Source organism: Acanthaster planci, linkage group LG17, assembly GCF_054643075.1.
Source record: "Acanthaster planci isolate LZ-2023a linkage group LG17, COTS_SCS, whole genome shotgun sequence".
NCBI lineage: Eukaryota > Metazoa > Echinodermata > Asteroidea > Valvatida > Acanthasteridae > Acanthaster > Acanthaster planci.
The window spans coordinates 8,490,988-8,510,776 of NC_141793.1; the positions used below are offsets into that span (position 1 = coordinate 8,490,988).

General features: G+C 38.4%; 1 protein-coding gene across 3 annotated transcripts in view; it reads right to left on the reverse strand.

The window, feature by feature from the left end:
• The window catches only part of LOC110984221 (voltage-gated inwardly rectifying potassium channel KCNH6-like), a 124,023-nt gene that overhangs the window by 51,605 nt on the left and 52,629 nt on the right, over window positions 1-19,789 (reverse strand). For all 3 annotated transcript variants that reach the window (XM_022244168.2, XM_022244169.2, XM_087147734.1), the window contains 2 exons: window positions 18,250-18,765; window positions 16,886-17,076 (listed from right to left, as the gene is read on the reverse strand). In XM_022244168.2, the coding sequence (XP_022099860.1) occupies window positions 16,886-17,076; window positions 18,250-18,765 (707 nt within the window). The remainder of the gene's footprint in view (window positions 1-16,885; window positions 17,077-18,249; window positions 18,766-19,789) is intronic.

Genomic DNA, 19,789 nt, shown 5'->3' on the forward strand with positions numbered 1-19,789 from the left:
GCAATATTATACATCAGACAATTAAAAAACAATTACAAAGTACAAGTTTTTTTTAAACATGAACAAAGGTCTTAATTTGGAGATGGAAAAAAAGGCTTTGGAGCAGCAGCTAAGCACTCCTCTGTGACCTTTTTCCCCCAATTTTCTTGGCTTTAGAAATGCCAGTGCTTCACATTCAGAGTATTAGAAATCCATCCTCCTACCTTCAAACATTTTCATTAACATGCTCAATTTCTGAGTATGTTTTTGGAAAATAAATTCCTTAACTTTTTCCCTCCCTAGCCGTCAACTTGAATACACTGCTGCCAATGTATCATTGCCACTCAAAGACATCGGCTGGTGTTTAACTTTCAGCTACTAAAAGTCCAAAATCCACGTCACTGAGACCACCAGAACCACTATCATGTGATTAGCAAGGGTCTGAACTCACTACTCATGCAATTGAGAATGCGTCTACCTCATCCTTAGATAGTCTTGACTCAATTCTCCAACACAGTTTTTCTAGGTCAACCAGGCCATCAGGTGGAGCTACAGTAAGTAGGCCAGCCACCATCAAGGTCTCCACGCTGCATCCTACTGAGCCTACTCATCAGATCAATACAGAAACACCCACATAGGTATATACTGTAGCTTTTAAACACTTAACAGAAATTGTGCCTGGCACGCCACTGCCACTGTTTACACGGCAGGAAAAACTGTAGTCAACACAATAAGGCAGGAGTGCATCTTAATTCACAGGGTGGGCTGGAGACGTGCTGGTTTGAGGCTGCTCTGTACATGGTGCTGATGTTTTGACAAAGGTTTCAATTACTTGCAGTGGGTGTGTAACATGTTTCTGCCAATTTCAAATTTGCTTTTCGACCAGCATGGATTTATTAATTGATTCAGATTTGTAAATTGATTCAGATATTTGTGAAGATGTGGCCAATGCATAGGAAAAGTACATGTACACTGAGCATCTCAAGATTCAGCTTACTTTCTGTGACTGGGGTTGCAGTTCAAGCCTATGCCATTCCCCATTTGGTCATTTTTTGTGGCGACTCTAAGTACGACGTGCACGTACAGCGAAGAGCATGCTAATTTTACCAGCAGAATGTTCGGGCTTTTAAAATAGTAACAAGGATATGTGCACCTTGATAAAAATTGGGCACATGACATTATACTGCACTAAATGGACACAAATCCCCAGCCTGTGATCAAAAGAATCATTACAATTTCTAGATCTTGTTGATGGAAGCAGAACTGTGCTTAAAAGGGTTTCACTCTGGTACAAGTTTTCATAATAACCAGGAACATAGAGAACCATAAATTCTTCAAACAAAAAAGAACAATTATCCCACAACTTCCACAAACTGCTAAATATGTTCCACATAACTTTAAGCAATACTGCAAATCACCATTTACATGTACATGTACCTGGACTAAATGTGAAACCGGATGGAAAACCAATTGAACATATAAAACCCCCTTTATGTTAAATGTTTATGTATAATACACAGGCTGTATCAGAATATGAAAGACTTTTGGGTAACAAATCTGAACAAACATGGGTCTCCATGACTGGCATTTTTGGTGGTGTACTGGAAACTACTCCAAGCCTTGAGATAGAGACTGTAAACACAGCAAAAGAGGCAGAACTTATTTAAATGACAGAAATCTCTCTGTTCATGAAGCAATAGAAAGCCCACATATTGCACAGAAAATGCTTTATACTTGAGTCAGAATATCTACCTAAATTACATGTACAAAGATATCAAGCTTCTGGATGATGAAATGGGATTTTTTCAGCTTTTCCTTCATGAAAGATAAAAAATTCCATCACATTGCTTGCTGAACAAAGGTAGTGAATATGACTGCAAGTATTGACATCACAAATGTCACCAGTAATCACCGAATTCAACAAGCTCAATTCAGCAATATTGTGGATTGCTTGTCTAGTTAGCCAGTTCAACATCCCAACCGTGCATGTACATTTCAAGGCTTGACTATTTCCAAATTTGGTTTAAACATGCAAGAGATAAATGTGCATGAGTCTGTTGGGACAACGCCAACTACAATTGTATGTCACTGAGTGGCAATTTTGATCATGAATGATGATTAACTGCATTCCTAGATCTTGACTGTTCTCAAGATGAGTCTGCAGGTGCAGGGTGACTGAAACAAATTGAGACCAGTATTTTCTCAATCTCAGCTATACCTCTGAGATACAGTGTTCCTTCAAAAGGGTGTTATGAAGGCCTGGCTATTGGCTGGAGTCACTCTGCCTGTCTGGAGCTGAGTACAGTGTCTTGCCCGTGTCTCCTGACAGGGCCCGGCCTTAACCTCTCTTAAGTGGAAGAGAATTTGATTATCTGATTAGACAAGCCAGCCCATTACATGGGTCTCTGCACGGTGAGCAATCCCCTGCAAGTTGCCGGCCAAAATCTTCCACTACGATCATTTCCCCTAGTTAACAAGATTCATGGTTAGAGCAAGTGCGTAGATTGCTGAATTAATAAGTGTTCTTTAAGGTGACTGCCTCCCAAGTCTGTGTGACATACAGTTGCTGCTTTAAAACAACACCCATGCCTGCTCAGGTATGTAATTGGAAACCTGTTTTTTTTTTTTTTAGTCCAGCAAATTACTGGTGGATTCATTTTCCTGAAGTTGTCAGCCTAGGTAATTATTAGGAGGCATTCTGGGAATGCCAGCATGGCCTACACTGCTAGCTTCATCAGTAACATGATCAGAGATCTCTTGTAATATGTTTCTTGTGTGCTCTTACCAGTAGAAGCCACATCACTGCAACGCAACCCAGGAAAGGAAGCCATGCACAAAGTTGACAGGAGGGACACCTTGACATATGCCAGAGACCAAATCGTGTTAACATTGATCCTCGGGAAATATGTTTAACCCTCCTAATGTTTCAACAGTCCAATTTTGGGATAATCCATTCACTTGGGTAGAATTCCCTCAAAATGTCTTGCCAAAGTCCATGACCTTTTTGAAGGAATTTGGAGATGAAATATTACTATTACAGCAACTTTCTGAGGGAATCTCAGCATTAAAGCTTTTCATATATGCTCAGATTTCGAGCAATAAGACATTAGTACTTAAATGTAGGCACAGAACCTTTTCTTTCGTTACTGAATTTATAGCCTTTCTGGTTATGGGGTCAACTTCACGGACAAACTCATCAAAAAAAATTGACTGATACAACTGAATGCACTGATGACAACTTCTTACAGTACCGAACAACAAAGCAGGAATTTTCCTAATATAATTACTGGCTATACTGCTTTCAAGTGTTATGCGATCTGCTCTTTCTTGAATACCCTGAGGGGACACGTCTGACACTTATCATCTACCAAGCTCTTTGATAGTAATGTAATTAATGTGCAAGTTTAAGTGCTGGTAATTTAAACTCCTTAGCAGAATTCAAATTTAATCAATAAAAATACTAATTAAAGTTGAAAAAAGACCACTGCATAAGCAGGGGTGTGTGAGTGGCCACTTTAATTAAAGCTGAAAACAGCTAGGAAAAAGCTGAAATGTAAAATGTTTCCATACTTTTTTATAGACATGGTGTGCAAAAAAGCTGAAATTCAGGGTCAACATCTACACCAAAAAAGCTGAAATCAGCTGAAAAGCTGAATGCTCACACCCCTAATAAGTTACAAAGGACACTATTTTATGAAATTATATGCTCATACTACAGTAGTAGTAAGCAGTGATAATACAAATATAACATGGTTTTTCAGAGTGGATTATTGACATCAGCACCCCAATGAGGAATGAATTTCACAAAATACTAAGCATGTGGTTCCAGAGGCAAAGTCAATGATTTGGACACCTATCGGACATCTTACGTGCACAGGGAATTAGTAAACGTAAGCATTATGCTCTCACTGTCACCTCATAAGTCTTCACATGATCCTGTTATCCCTGATCAATGAGTACATTGTTTATTATTGGAAAATAGATTTCGTTAACTCTCTCTATGCAATCAAACCATTAGCCATTCCAAAATTTTGCCAACCATGTAAAAAAGTGATTTTTTTTCTTTTTACCTCTGTTGTCACAGATTTTCATAACCCATCATGCGGAATTTATGCCGGGAAGGAAGAAATGGAATGGACTTCATTCAACATAAAAAAGGAAACCCATAACGTATGCAGTCATTGTAAATGTGCAACCCTACGGGTCCAGTCCACTAATTCAAGCCCCATTGAAAACAGTGTAAAATCAGCACCGTTCAGGGCCCAATAGCTTGCACGCCAACATCCCTGAGATTTCTGAAACACAAATGAAATTCTTGTCTGGTCACTTATCTTTCAATTTCTTTTCAATTTTTTGTGGGTTAACCAATTACATTTTTAATTATTCCCACAAAACAAAATCACCCCCCAAAAAGTGATTTTTCCGAAGTCTGATTGCAGCCATTTTTCAAGTGGCAACCCTCAACTTTCTCGGGCACTTAGGACCATTTTTCAACTGTAGTTTTCAGCCCTTCTGCCCTCATATGAAAGCTCAAAGACCCAGGGAGTTGATCCTGGCGACGATTTACACAATCTCACCATTTTGGGGGCCAAACAATCTCCTTTTTCAAAAGATACTGTGGGGGCACTTTTAATGCTAATGAGCTGGTCAGAAATTCTCACTTGAATTAGTGGTCTGCACCCCTACATGCATCAGAACACCACAAACCAGTCATGGGTTCCATAAACACTGGATGCAAACAACCGACTGGGCACACACCTTGACATGGAACAATTCATGGCACATTTTGGAAGACAGGTCAGAGTAAAATCCAGTACATGTATACCTATTAGAAGTGAAGCAAGCATAGGGAAGCATTTAGCTGTAAGAGTCATAAGGCACCATTTCCTATGGTTGGACAGTGATGGCCAGCACAAGGAGGGAAAAATGTTTACTTTACTCAACCAAAACACTACTGTGCTGTTTATGGACTACTGCTACACGTACATGTATGTACTAATACACTGGACTCCTGAACAGTGAAATGGACGGAAAACTTAAACCCACTGAAGCGTTGCTACCAGTACCACTATTCACTAAAGGTCAGTTACATTCTTCTGTGAAGATACCACGGATTTGTGCATATTCAGATGAAAATTGTTTGCGTGTAATCTGTACCACACAAACTTGTGCATTAATTTGAATGCACAATTGTTGCATTGCAACTTACAGGATGAGTTTTCAGGATGACGATGGCATAAACGAGTACAAAGAAATGAAAGGTGACAAGATTCACCAAGTCACTGAAGATCTACATGTAGCAATTACTTGTAAAGGTAAATTTTGTCAATGGTAAAAAGACTATATTTGTTTGAAAACTTTTTTGTTTTGTTGTGTGCTTAGCAGAAAGGCATTCAAGCATTTTTTCCCCTTACAACTAATACTGCAAGTGGATTGATTACAGACAGTTGAGCGTATTCGCATAACACTTACAACCTTGCACATTACATGGTGTACATGTATTTGTTGAATACTTGATGTGGCAATATACCATCATGCAGTTCATCTCACAGAACTTTTATTTGACTCACCAAAAAATGCATTGTATATGTGCCGGAGATTACATTTGAAGGTATTATGACATGTAATGAATTCAAATCCTGATTAGCCTTTTACGTGCTAACCTCTTTTCTACCTCCAATAACAATTTAAAATTCACTAGGTAAATTATCCAATGCGATCCATTTGGTGACAATTAAATGCTTTGCGTTCCACGGCATGACACATCCATTATAAATTAGTCTGCGTATTTGACCATTTCAATCCATTTTCGGGCAAATCTCGGTAGCAATTCCACCGCAACTCCTCCGTCATTTTACTACAATCCACAGATTAGCCCGGGCCCTTATGAAGGCTGATTAGCAATGTACCTACGTAATATGGTGTAGCACAACTGACGTCACTGACAGTGGGCACGAAAGTGCCGCAGCGCGCAAACACAGCAGCCGACAAATATAATTAATGTCTGTGCACTCCAGCAGGCAGACTGGATGCCGGCAGCCATATATTAAGGTCAGCGACTCACAAATTTCTCCCCCATGTGACGGTCAGATATAAATAGCATTAGAACCACTGGACAAGAAAAAAGGCATTCTGTGCCCACTCGTTACTAAGTACATGTACAGGCACTGCAAATACGTAAACACAGATGGATGCATGCAGTGCAATTGAGAGGACTCATAGAAATATAATGGAAGTTGTACCAGGACCATGAAGGTCATTCATACTACAAATTTTGTGAAGTTGTAGGGTAACAATATTTTTGCACTTCATGGTAACATCTCTGACTTACTGAAGTAACACATGGAAAACAAAACCCATTTACTAATGTTTAAACATCACTGAATCTTCATAATTTCAAAGGCAAACAAATACTTACAAGAATGATTTTCAACACCAAGCAAGAGACCAAAAATTAAAAAAACCCACAAATTTCAAAGGAAATGTCCGTTTAACTGTCATTTAATTATCCTTACATTATGGACTCAACAATTTATAGAAATTTCTGAAATGTTGTGTGTTCACTCTTTCTTTTCCTACAAACCATGTGACTTTAAGCTTGACAAATTTATGTTGAAAAAATCTGACTCTTTGATACTTTGCTGGGAACAGTTCCAAAGGTTCTGTGCGCTTTTTGTGTGTCCTGCTACTGCGTAATGTGGCACAAAACAGAAATGTTTACGTAGAACATAAAGCTATTGTTTTAAACAAGAAGCTTGACAAGTGATTTCTGTTCCAAAGTTTCCAAAGAAAACTGTGATCCCAAATGTTTTTTAAAAAGTATGGCCGCAACCACAATGTGCAAATGGGGGAAATTTTGCCACTTCAACAACAGACAATTAACTGCAAATGTTTGCTAACGCGAGAATTGCTTGTTTGATGTAACAGTCTTTATCATTTTGCTACAGCCAGTTACTGAACAACAGAGTCATTACTTTTCACAAGACAATCATGAATTTGAAGCAGTTCGATCCGCATCATTAGTTGGCAGATAGCCACAGGATTGAAACAGCATAGTGAAGGCAATAATTACAGCTAAATCATTTCATGTTATCTCACAAATGCTCACTTATTCAGGGTATCCACTCATATGTTGTTATTGCACATAGCATGGTAATTGATGTACCAGTAACATGCCTCCTTTTGTAAGCAGAATTTTTGTGCAAATGGAAATTTGGAATGCATTTTAATGGGATCAGAGGTGACATACCGTATTCATGTTAGCAAAAAGGAAAGCTGGTGGTATGAAAGTTTTGTTCTAAACAAATTAGTCAACAACCACATTAACGTAATTTTGTTTTCAATGAAAGCACATAAGGTCTTCAAACATTCCACATAAAATTCAATGTTACAGAACCTGTGGATTCACAAAAAATATCAATGACGTTCATGTTTTGAGCAACGCCATTCAAACCATGAGAGTGCAGTATTTATCAAATTATGACTGAAATAGTCACAAACCTTTAGAAACGGCACTACAAAGGTTGAAAATAAAAGATATGAACACAACGATACCCTTCAAGGATTCCTTTAAAAACTTTGGAATGCACAGTCCTCTTCGTATATTCCTTCTCACACAGATAACTAGAAAATACAGTCATGAAAAAATGTAAATGATGGAAGCTTAATATATATGAAACCGTACATTAGCGTCATTTCCTGAATCAAGCCAATCAAACCAAGTTACATGTATATGTCACTAGAGGACGAGAAACTCAAGAAGTCTCTGCTGCAGACAGCATGAATGATTGGATATGTTACACAGAGATACTCTGTCGGCTAGCAAACTCAACATTCATTGCAGGCTGCTCTTTTTTTAGTCAGGTGCTTGATGATTTGTAATTAACACTATCTGTGCACAAAAAACAAAGACACTATCTCCCTTCGCATCCGATATTGAATTATCCAGCGCGCACACACGCCCGTGCAGCACTGCTTGGGCTACACCACTTATTTTGCAGCCCACTCCTTATTGATTTCCAATATGAATGGATCGGACTCCTGGGCCCCTGTGGCCATCATGCGTTATTTATTGCTGGTCGTGATAAAAAAAGGAGTTAGAAAGAGAAGAAAAAGGCCAGGTGATATGTGCGCATGGCGTGTTGAATTTCCCCTATGAAGTGGCTTGAATAAAACTAAATAAGAAAAATGTTACACGACCTGGCACCAAGTCAGAGTGGTAGACCCAGTGAATGAATACTCATCGGAGTTCCAACCCCCCCCACACACACACCCACAGTAACGGAGCTGACTTCTTCGACTAATTTTGCCTTCCCCTTAAGCTAATGCTAACATTTTGAAATGACAAGAATAATTCAGTTTCAAAGGCAGGCACTGAAACAGTTGCATACAAAAACAACAACCCTCACAGTCCTTAGGTCTGAATGCTTATTCCAGTGATGAAATTCGTATGGTGGTTTGTAGAAATTAGCCCTACCCACGAAAGGCGAAAGGGAAAGTAAATACTTCTCAGACATTTATAAAATGGAAAAAAATTCTGAAGTAACAACTATGAACAGAATGAATACAGTAGATGCTTGTAAAAATGAACAGCTAAAAACACTAAACTAGTGACCAGCAAAAAACCAGTTCTAGGTTATGAATACTAAGATACACCTGTATATCCCTTAATAATTAATTGATCTATGATGAACTTCACCTGCAATTTCTGTGTTCCTGGTGTACTACTACATTGTACGTTCATCATCATCTGACAAGAAACTGACTTATGATTTTTGACAACACATCTATCTGGAATATCATTAAATGATAAAATCGTTCTCTAGCTACCAGACAGATTTCCAGAAAAATGTCACAAACTGCATTCACAATTGCAGTTACTGTTGGGTTGCCCAATCTTAATGCCATGCATATGTAAACGTAATCATGTTTCAAACAACAGTTTCAAAAAATGGGGCATTGTGTGATCCACTCTCTTGTCACTGTCAGTTTGTGTTATTCTTCAATTACAATGAGCACATTACTGCGAACATGGATCCAACTTCCAATATGAACATGCCTCAGGGAATGAGTAATTATCATTCACCTGTGCCAATTTACAGGTTGATTGATGTTGCGCATCGCCATCTCATACAAATTTCATATCTGACATGGCTTGGTGACTCGTTAATATTGAACAGTTCTCTTCAGTAGCTGATCTCTTGGGGCATGTATGGGTGCCTAAGACACCTCCTAACAACTGATGATCCATAAGTACATATTCATCACTGCTCCGAGTTTTTTCCTTGTGATCTTCCTTCAAAATTGAAATACATTATTATGCATTGCCTTTCTACATCATAAGCACAAATGAGTCAGGCAAAAAGACCAACAACCTACAAAACGTGACCAGATTCCAAAAATGAAGACTTTTTTTCCAAAAATGAATTTTCCTGGCTAATTGCAAAATGCATTCATGGGTCTTCATTCTGATATAAGACTCCCTTTGAAATTTTGATGTATAAAATGAGTTTCTTTTGATTTAAAGCCTATAAAAAGTGGCTGGTGTGACCGTACCTTAGGGTTCACTTTGTTATGCTGGGACACAAATGTGACAAAATGTCCTCTGTACAAACAAAGTCACTGTCATATCAAAACAGGATGGCTGTGTATAATAACCCATGCCACTGTCCTGTTGATGTCAAACAAATTCAGAGCTACAGCTCTGGCAAACAAAGGTGGATTAATGGATGGTTGTCAACTGCAACTGCCTTCAAGAGGGAGATCAGTCTTACTACCTGATGCACGGTACGGATGGTGGAACTTTCCAGCTTTCTTTCTACTTTCTTTCCAGCTAAAAAAAAAGGGATCGTCCAGGTTTTTCACGCACACGACGATGCAGGCGTATACATTGCTATTTGTATCTGTTACTGGTTGATCAGGAATAAGTCTGACATTCTTTCAAAAAGCAACTCGTCTGTCCAACTTTAATGAATTACAATGACAAATGCCTGTTTAGAGACTCTTTTTTTCACCTCAATCACACAGGATGACACTATCTCAAAGAAGAGTAAGTGAAAATGGATATCAACATGTAGTAAGTTATCTGTACATATCAGTATCAGTAGGCATAATGGTAAAAACAACATGACATCACAAGGCCCCACAAATTCATGACTTAATCCATGTTCTAACAGTATCTGTTTGCTTGAGAAACATTCTGCTTCTGTAAATTCTGGGAATTCTCTTGAAGAGAGAGGAACCACATGTCACGTTTACTGGTCTTCTTCATAAGTATACTTCACCATCTCCTGCATGTTTGTGTGAATGCTTCATTTAATGGGTTTTTTTTAAAAAAAGCTGCTTATGGGATTCACTGAATGAAAAGATACATAAACTTGCCATTTCGTAAGAGTTGTATTGCAAAATATCATCACGGCCACGAATAACTTCTTACACTCAATTTTTTGAATTGCAGAGGTGCTAAAGCATGAAGAGTCAAATGATAAATTGAACGGTGCGGTATTCACAAAAGAGTTTAACCTGTGAATTTTTAGAGAGCAGGTCCCTACATGTACCATATGAGTACCTTGAAATATTCCTATTCCCTCCTGGCCTGGGGTGCAATTGCAATTCACCTTACACAATCTCCCCGGCAGATGATATTCAATACTTAATAACGCAGATGGACACAGATTAATTATTCCTGAAGGTCTCAAGTCACCACTGTGAGGGCCGCAATCCACGGACAAACATGTCGCCTTGACTCCAGACCTTCTGGCTTATTTCAAGAAAAGCCAATCAAGTATCGGGTAATGTCGTCAATGGGCAGTTATTCGTCATTAATCACTTGCTGACCATCTCAGCACTGGTAATCAACTACAGGGTCTACACTGTTTTGCATGTCTCCAAACTACATTATGCATGTTGAAATTTCAATGACGTTCAATGAGTTTTGTACGAAATGTGTAAAGGACGCATGTTGAACGAATACATATTCAAGATAACATGCTGCGTACACGTACATGCTGGAGTCAACACAGCCTGCTCTGCTTTATAACATAACAAAACTAATCTTGAGCTTGTTAGAATTAGCATCCTTTGACACGAAACCTCATTTCACATGCTGTTACTTGGCCTTCTGGGCTGGAGAGTGGCATCGAGTTTGAAGTACTCTTTGCAGTTATTCCTAGTACAAGAATTCGTCCTTCCAGGACAAGTTAATTCAGATTTCATTTGAAAGCTTCTCAAAACTTGGTTGAAACGGGTAAGATGCAGGGAAATTTTAATGCACTCACTCTGATATAATTTGACACTGAAATTAGTGATTCCATGCACACTGCCACCTGTCTGAAGAAATTTTCTGGTGTCATTCCAAAACAGCTCAGATTTTTCATAAATTTTTTTCAATCTGGAGGGAACTATAAACTGCACCAACTCTGACAAATAAACATGCCATCAAAACATGCACTATGAGTGTATGTGTAGATGTCAGAGATTCAGTCAGCACAATTTCAGAGTTTGCTAAATTCATGACTATGTCTGATGGCATTTTGTGTACTTGTATTTGTGACATGGTATGGGTTTGGCTCGACTTAAGTAGAATCTTTCTAAGCATACTTCTCTGCACCATTAACAATGTGACAAATACTGCATTCATATCCACTTGCACAAGGAAATTGATGCAGGATTTGCACCTGCAACCTCTGTATCAAGGGTCACAAGGTTCCGATTCCCTCTTCAATTTCACTGATTAAAAGCGAAGGTAGTCAATTTTCCACTGTGGTTTATGTTTGATGATCATTGTAGCTTAACGTCCACCTGAAAAATATTTTCCTGTATTAAATAAATATAAAATAGAGAAAAAAATACATGTACCAGTACAAAGGAACTACCTTCTAGTGAGATGAATTTTGATTTGAACTAAATATGTAATGTTTTTAATAATTCTGTTTATATTTGGATATTTGTCTTTGTGTTAGTACCATCATACAAAGCAACAGAGACTACAAAATCTCAACTTTTATATTTAAATATAAAGCAATGCAATTCCTGGGGGAGTTTTCTTGAGTCATAATTTCTACATTTAAGAATCCTGTGCTGCTTCGGACTACCTCTTCCTTGAATATATCCCAGTAAACAGAGTATCTGCATGGACAAGGTGAGGATTTTCAGAACTTAGGGTTCTTTTTCTCAGTATTACAAATCAAAAACTGGAATCTGATCCAACATTCACTGGTAACCAAACTCCTATTAAGGTGGGTGAATCTGATGACGTTTGGGCGCCGGTGATGTTAGGGGGACGGGAGACATTCAATTAAGGCCAAGTAGCTGCGGGTCCAAGATTTACAGCAAGGTTGACGTCATGCACGCCCTAATTCCACAAAATTCAATATGGTCGACGAGCTCAAACCTGAGGTGTGAATAATTGACAAATTTGACGTTCATACAACGGGAAAAATCAGAACTGTAGATTCTAATTGTACATGAATCTCACACAGGTGCCTGTATCAGGGGTGGTTAAAGTCATAAACAGCTACAAAAAAAAAGGAAAGACAAAGGAGATAACATAAAACTTTCAGAAGTCTTTGCCTAGATTCCAACTTCTAATTCCACGAGCCTGTCTACATACATGTGTATCTTTCTATGAGATTTGCAGAAACCCCCCCACATATTTAACATAAAATCTGTGTTGGTTGTGAATTTCTTACATGCAATAAACAATTTCATGTCATGGTGTTTGAGGGTACGTGTAACTGCAATAACAAATGCACTTAACTGTCTTTATTTTTTGTTGCCATGGATGCAGTTAGCTCACATGCTTTACACCTTTAAGGGGAGAAATACAAATTGTACAGAAAGAAAGAAAATTTTTCAGATCAAGGCAAATTTAGCACTGTTGTCACAATTGGAATTTCTGAGGTGTATCCTTCAAGTCAAATTCAACATACATCTTCATAAAAAAGATTAGCAATTGAATTTTCCTTCACATACATGTACACAAATTATCTGGAATGATTTTTCTTTTTAATGTAAAAAACCATATTAATGTCTTGAATAAAAGAGCACTGTAATTAGAATGTTGCAAAGTACATGTAAGTTTCTTTGAAAATGATTCTTATTATGTTCTGCTAACCTTTCCCTACCAGAAGTTGCTCCATATTTGAACTTGATGTAAGTTCTACAGCGACATTTGGTTAGAGCACTGATGATGCCTTCTGATAAGCTGAAATGAGCAGCTATTGCAGTCTGATTTATTCAATTATATCAGAGGAATTATAAAAGGCTACTTAGGATCCATAACACAGTGAGGCATCATGTCTTACCAAGGAACCTTTTTTTGCAATGAATTAGAAAACAAGTCAACATCTACGTGTCAAACAAACTTCATAATTTTGCATAAGAACTTAGGTTTTATGATGAATTTGCATTTACATAAGTAACCAGTACATAGGTCTTTTTTGTATTTGATCAGCAATGATTTTTTTTGTATTTCTTGTAGGTAAATTTCTGTTTTTAAGTATTAAACCACATAAACAGTGAAGAACAAATAAGGAAAAGGATAGTACTAGTACATATACATATACCCCCATATCTAAATAAACACTTGATGGTGTGTTTTTACATGGTCATGACAGTCCTTTCCTGGGAACTCACTGTGCGCATGCCCCAGTTCATACACTCTTTTTGCAGGACACATTGAGCACATGCTACCAATTTCTCTTTGAATGTACGTCTTTGTGAGTGTGCCAGGTGTATGCACCAGCCTGGTTGAAAAATTCCTGCCAAACTGTCTCTTCTTTGTCAGAGAGGGTGCACTTCAACTCAAGGTGGATATTATCAAAATCGTGAGTCTATGAATCTGTCCTACAGTTTGCATTTAATGTAGGCAACTTATCAATGGGAAAGTGTGATGTCACAGTGCCTTTGGTATGTTCACAAAGACTGTAATATCACCTCAGCGAGTACATCCTAGCACTTTAGACGCACACATGAACACAGGATGTGGTGCAGCTGTATGTTGGCTCCCTCTACTGACTAGGAGCAGCCATCTGACTGCGAGCCTCAGCTGTATATTGTCACCGTAATCATCCTGAAATATTAACCACCTTGACACCTTCCAGCAGGCTTCATGCCTGGTAGGGCTGTGGAAACACTGCAGCTCATCTGTCTCCCTGTCAGGAGTAATGCGGTAGATCACTCTTATCTAATTTCACAGAGAAAACCTTGGTCACTCTTGGTGTCTGCATCAAAGTCAGCTTTTGAGATGCACTTTATATTCCAAGGAAAGGTGTCAATCACTTATTTTTCTTGGGGTTCTCGCTGATCTGCTTTTCATGCCGCACCATTTACTTGTCACAAAAGCATGGTGGAAAAATCTTTTTCTGAATTTAACAAGGTTGTATGAGAAGTAAAACCTGTCATAGAAAAGTTAAGGAACTGACAAATGTCTTGCATGATCATTCTGAATATAAACAAAGAAATCCCTCTCATGTTAATTTCTTTGTTAATCTTTAATAATAATTAAATACTGCATGTTTGACTTTTGTCTAATGCATACAATTAATGTACTTACATGTACATACCTACATGATATTTAAATACTTAAGGATTTGACAGTAAAGTAGATTATTCAAAGCCATCTTCAAAAATTTTCGACCAGTAAAGGTACATTTATAATTAACATGATTTGCTTGGATGTCAAGAGTTGGTAATCATAAATAAAGACACTTTTTAATTTGCCTCAGACGAAAATAATTCCCAAGATGAAGCAAGATTTCTTGTAAATTTCCCAACAGTTCGGAATAAACTGGTGCACCTTAAAAGATACATTTTCCAGATTGATGCATATCTGATACTAACCAAAACAAATTTTATCAGCTGCAGATATAGTCAATACAAAGCTGCATGGGCCCATTTAAGAGGTCTTTGAGAACAGTTGCAAGCACCAAAGGAAAGCAGGTGTTAAGATGAGCTGCCACATTATCAGAGCAGCAAAGTATTGCAGGACTTTGACTGTAACTAGATCCTAGCGGGAAGATTTAAAGGTTGACACAACCTCTGTATCAATTGGCACGAATCTGCAACTGTAATACAATATGCAATTGTGAAAAAAAAGGAAAGATCTCAACTTGACCATTACCAGCTCCTTCCACCCGCAACTTAAAGCAACATTAATTCATTACCTAGTGCAATTTGTTTTTTGAAGTGAAACAGCATGTGTCCTTGCTCTATGCTTTCATCATAGAGCAAGGACATGTACAGAAGCAATGAAGAACCGATGCTTAAAACTGCATGACAATTGATGCAAGACTTAACTGTTGAGTTGACAAGTGCCCTTCATGCAAAAATACTTGACTGAGGGCCAGTCCAATGTATTGTGAATCCACCTATTCTAAAGATTTTAGTCTTGACCATTATTATCGCAAAAATCTGCACTCCTTAAAGGGTAAGCAAAGATCTTTTGCATCAATACTACATGTACTGATGGTTTGAGTGATTATGCAGGGATGTGCCTTTCATATTTCATACAGCTTGTCTAAGGCTGCATCCAAATCTGTTGTCTGGAGCTAGGTTTAGGTCTTCACTCCATTGAAAGTATGTGGAGAAGCACATACAATAGACCTAGCCGTACATACATACACGTGTACAGGTACTTTCTGCCATATTCCTTTCTGTCAGGCAGCTTGGAAGCCATGGTATTTCAATATACACATGTATTGTGACGTTAAGTGCACTGATGCAATAACCAAATGATGACACTCCAGCTCATAGACTTGAGCATCGGGGAAGATTTTGAAGGTTTCAAAGTACTCAAGATTGGTGAGTTGCTGATCTCCAAACAAAGGTCAAATTTGATTTTTACTCAGCTGATGGCAAGGTATGAAATCATCGACCAATTTCACAAAGAGACGAAGTGGCCCAAAGCCATAACTTTTTTTTCAAATTCTTCCTTTTTTTGTTGGGGGGGTGCCTGGGGTGGCAAAATCAATTAGTCTACACGATGCCTACAGCTGGGTGTAATCATTTTTGACCAATCTTCAAAAATCAGCCAAATCCAGATCATTTTCACAAAGAGCCATAGTTGTCATCCATAGCTAAAGCATTAGTAAACAAAAGGCATATCCATGGGCAAACTTAGTTTGCCGTTTTCACGAAGAGAAATAGTTGACTCTGGAAATGTGTACAATGTAACAATTTGACACCTGGCATGCACAATGGCAAAAGCATGTACTGTGCCCCACATTTTCACAAAAAGACAAAGGTCACAGAAAGTTTTGGTGTTTTCACAAACAGATAAAAGTGACTGTTCACAAAATAAACAATTTCAATTGTTTCAAACAATATTATTTTGTAGGTTTATTTCCCTTATGATCCCCTCTTTCATGAAGTAACATTGGTTATTAGTCAAAGGAAAGCTAAATACTGGGCAAATAAGCATTGGGTAAAGAGACCAACTGAACATGTGATTTTCTCAAAATTTAATTTTCATTCTCTTCATGAAAATGGTGACAAAATTTTGGCATTGCCAGCAGGTACACAGGCATTCTAAAGGCCTTGACCATTCATTTTTTTCTTCTCGGGTTAACTTCGAAGCATTTTATTGTGAAGGTAGCAAGTTAAGTAAAAGGTTTGCGGTAGCACCATGCAACAATATCTCTTTTGTGAATATGTGTGGTTCTGAAAAGAACCAGAGGGTACTCAACATTTCGGACAGTAAGCTCTGTCCGTTGTGGGGAGACTGCAGAGGTTCTAAGGATGAAGTTTTACTTAACTTTCTCAGGTTACTTGAGGTGCGACTGGGTCAAGAGGTAATGCAGAGATTAAATTTGCCAATTAAAGTTTTGCCAATTAGCTCATGGACTAGAGAGTCATGTCCACTATATCTTCCATTCAAGTTACACAAGGACAAACAAACTTGACTTACTTGAGAAACCTTGGAGGTAACTGGAGTGTACATGTTTTGTGTGGCTGTGCTGGCTGTAGGGGAGGAATCTTTGTCATATAGGCGGCTGCCATTCAACTTGTTGCTGCCATTCAGTAGGCGTTCAGCTTTGTATCTGCTCAAGTCTGAATCTGACACGGCAAACTGCATACCTCTTCTGGAACTAGGACCAACTGCACACCAAATAAAATTCAAAACGTAAGACGTGTGATGGTTAGAACTAGATACACAGGAGAATCTCCTCTTTGATTTGACGTTGCTGTTGATATAAATCCATCTTTGATGGCCCAACAGCTAATTATGATTTCCTTGATGTTATTGCAATACTTCTGTGCTTTACAAGTAGGGAAAATTTGACATTTAGGCATAAATAAAAATTGGGCAAACAATGAAATACGTGTAATGCACACTCGCAGCATTTATGCTCAAGCTAAGGGCAAACATGATCAAAAATTGGTATCCAATTCACTTGTTAAATGCTTCTCATCCCTATCTCATCTGTCTGGGGAAAAGTTCTCTGAAATTTGGTACACATTTAAACACCTTTAAGCTGAGAAGATCTAAAAAGTTTAAGTGCTGTTGAACAAATTTTTTTCACGTTATCCTCACATCTGTATGAGGTAACATACCATTTCAACTACTGTTCCCTGTGCACGGAGAACAGAATACCGGTAGGTTAAAAGTTTTTTTTAACATTCTCCACATGGGGTGTAACAATTTGTGAAAATGGAAGGTTTGATTTTCATAAATCTTGGAACACTTGCACATAACTGGGAAAACACGTAAAGGAATTGTGTTCTTATAAACATGTATTGCAGAGATATTGGTGGAGATATTGGAGATGGGGTCAGGTTGGCATACTGGTTCTTTCCTCGCATTCCACCTCTGTGGTCCCGGGTTCGATTCCCGGCTCGGTCCACATATGGATTGGGTTTCCAGCCCCTGCCTGATTTTGTGGGTTTTACCCAGAATATTCTTCTGATGTTTTCCTTCCACCTCTAAAAACTGTAACTTCTTCTCATTGTTTCCTCTCCACAGGTTTCTTCAGGCTTCACTGCTGTGATGTGGGACATGACTTTTTATCCCTCGTTAGGGGTAATGCAAATATCCAGTGGCTTCTATTTTTGACCTCATGTTTCTATGTACCCCTCAGGTGTACGAAACAAGGGAAACATGCTTTAGAACACTGTGACAAGTTTCTGATGTCTGTAACTTGTGTTCTGGCACATTGTATGATGATGTGCACATCAGTACATGTAAATGTATTACTAATAAGTTACAATTACATCCGAGTCTCACTGCTGTTTTTCAATAGTTTTGAAATATGAAACAGGAGTAATACAGACGTGATTCTGTTTGAAGCTGCTTTTGTTTCTCTCGCTGACTTTCCAATCCTTCTAGGGATGAAACACGCCGTACACTCCAGCCACTCTGATTGGAGAAAGATGTGTTGGAAGGGGATCGTATGGCAGGGTTCCGAATCTCAGCGATTCCCTGGCACTCATCTACTTGGAGCTGGCTGGTTCCTTCCAATAACCGGTCCCCAACAGAGCACAGGGATTGGTGCAGTCGAGCCATATCCCGCCGTATCCCCGAGTCAGCTGAGCTGGTGGTGGCTTCGGTGGTAGCATGGAAGGAGTCTGACTGTACAGATCGTGTGGACTGGGTAGGAGATGGAGCTACACCATGCTGGCTGACGTCCTTGCTGCTGAGGTCTATCAGAGGCATGGACCCTTCTGCCTCTGAAGGGCATGTAGAGTTCTCAGGGTCCACCCCATCCCCATTCAATGCCTCATCTGCCATTTGCATCTTGTGTTGTTTGTACAGGGACGGTAGGCGAAGACGAAATGTTCGGTGGTTATCTGTGCAGAAAACAATTAGATTTCTTAAAACTCAAGTGTCTGAGGCTTTAGCCAGCAAGACATATACATGTGTACAAAATGAACTGACTGCCAAGAGCGCACAGGAACAAAGTAAGAGTATGATGACTTCGGCCATATTTCACAGAAATACAAACCAAATGTTCTTGTTGAAAAAGAATTAGCTGGGAACCAGTCACAAGTAACTGGACATAAAATATTGCCTGGTAACCTCTTGTTGCTACATGTAGAAACAACTTTCCATTCTAAGCAATGGAATCAGAAACTCATCAAACCAGTAGACATGTACTTCCAAATGAATGATATGTTTATCATTGCTACTTTTGGGGGAAACAAGACCTAGAACTTTACCCAATTTCAAGAAGTCTTTGATAATCCATTTTAAACATGTGAGACATTATAAATGAATTCCTGTATGTTGTGCAAAAACCAAAACACTGTGCAGCTGGAATAAAAGACATATACAGATATAAAAACTGGAATGTATGCTTGTTACTTAAAAACGGGCATCAAATCAGTGTGTCTGTATTAAAAAACAGTATTCAAGTTCCTTCAGTCCTGAAATTATGTAACTTACATGTAGATCTTCAAGGACTTACACGTATGTTGTTGTAAATATGACTGTTATTGCAACAATCACTTTCAAGTTATAATATGTACATGTATGTCTGTCAATAGGTTAGGGTATAAAAGCAAATTTATGCTTCACCCTTTACCTAAATGTTGTTCTTTAACGTGTGCTTTATCTTTCTGCTCGACATTGTACATTCTAAGGCAAACTGTTGTAAAACTTAATTCATCTTCTACTCTGTAACCATGGTATGAACAAAATTAAATAAAAATGTCAAAAAAAAAAGAAAAAGAAAAGTACTTTCTACCAGAATATATTTGATCTCTGACTTGCTAAACCCAAATGTAACCCACTACGTGAAAATGAGACATTGTTGCTGGGACCACTTTGGAGTTACATGTAGAAAGAATCATGAATGATGCAAATCAGTAGGAA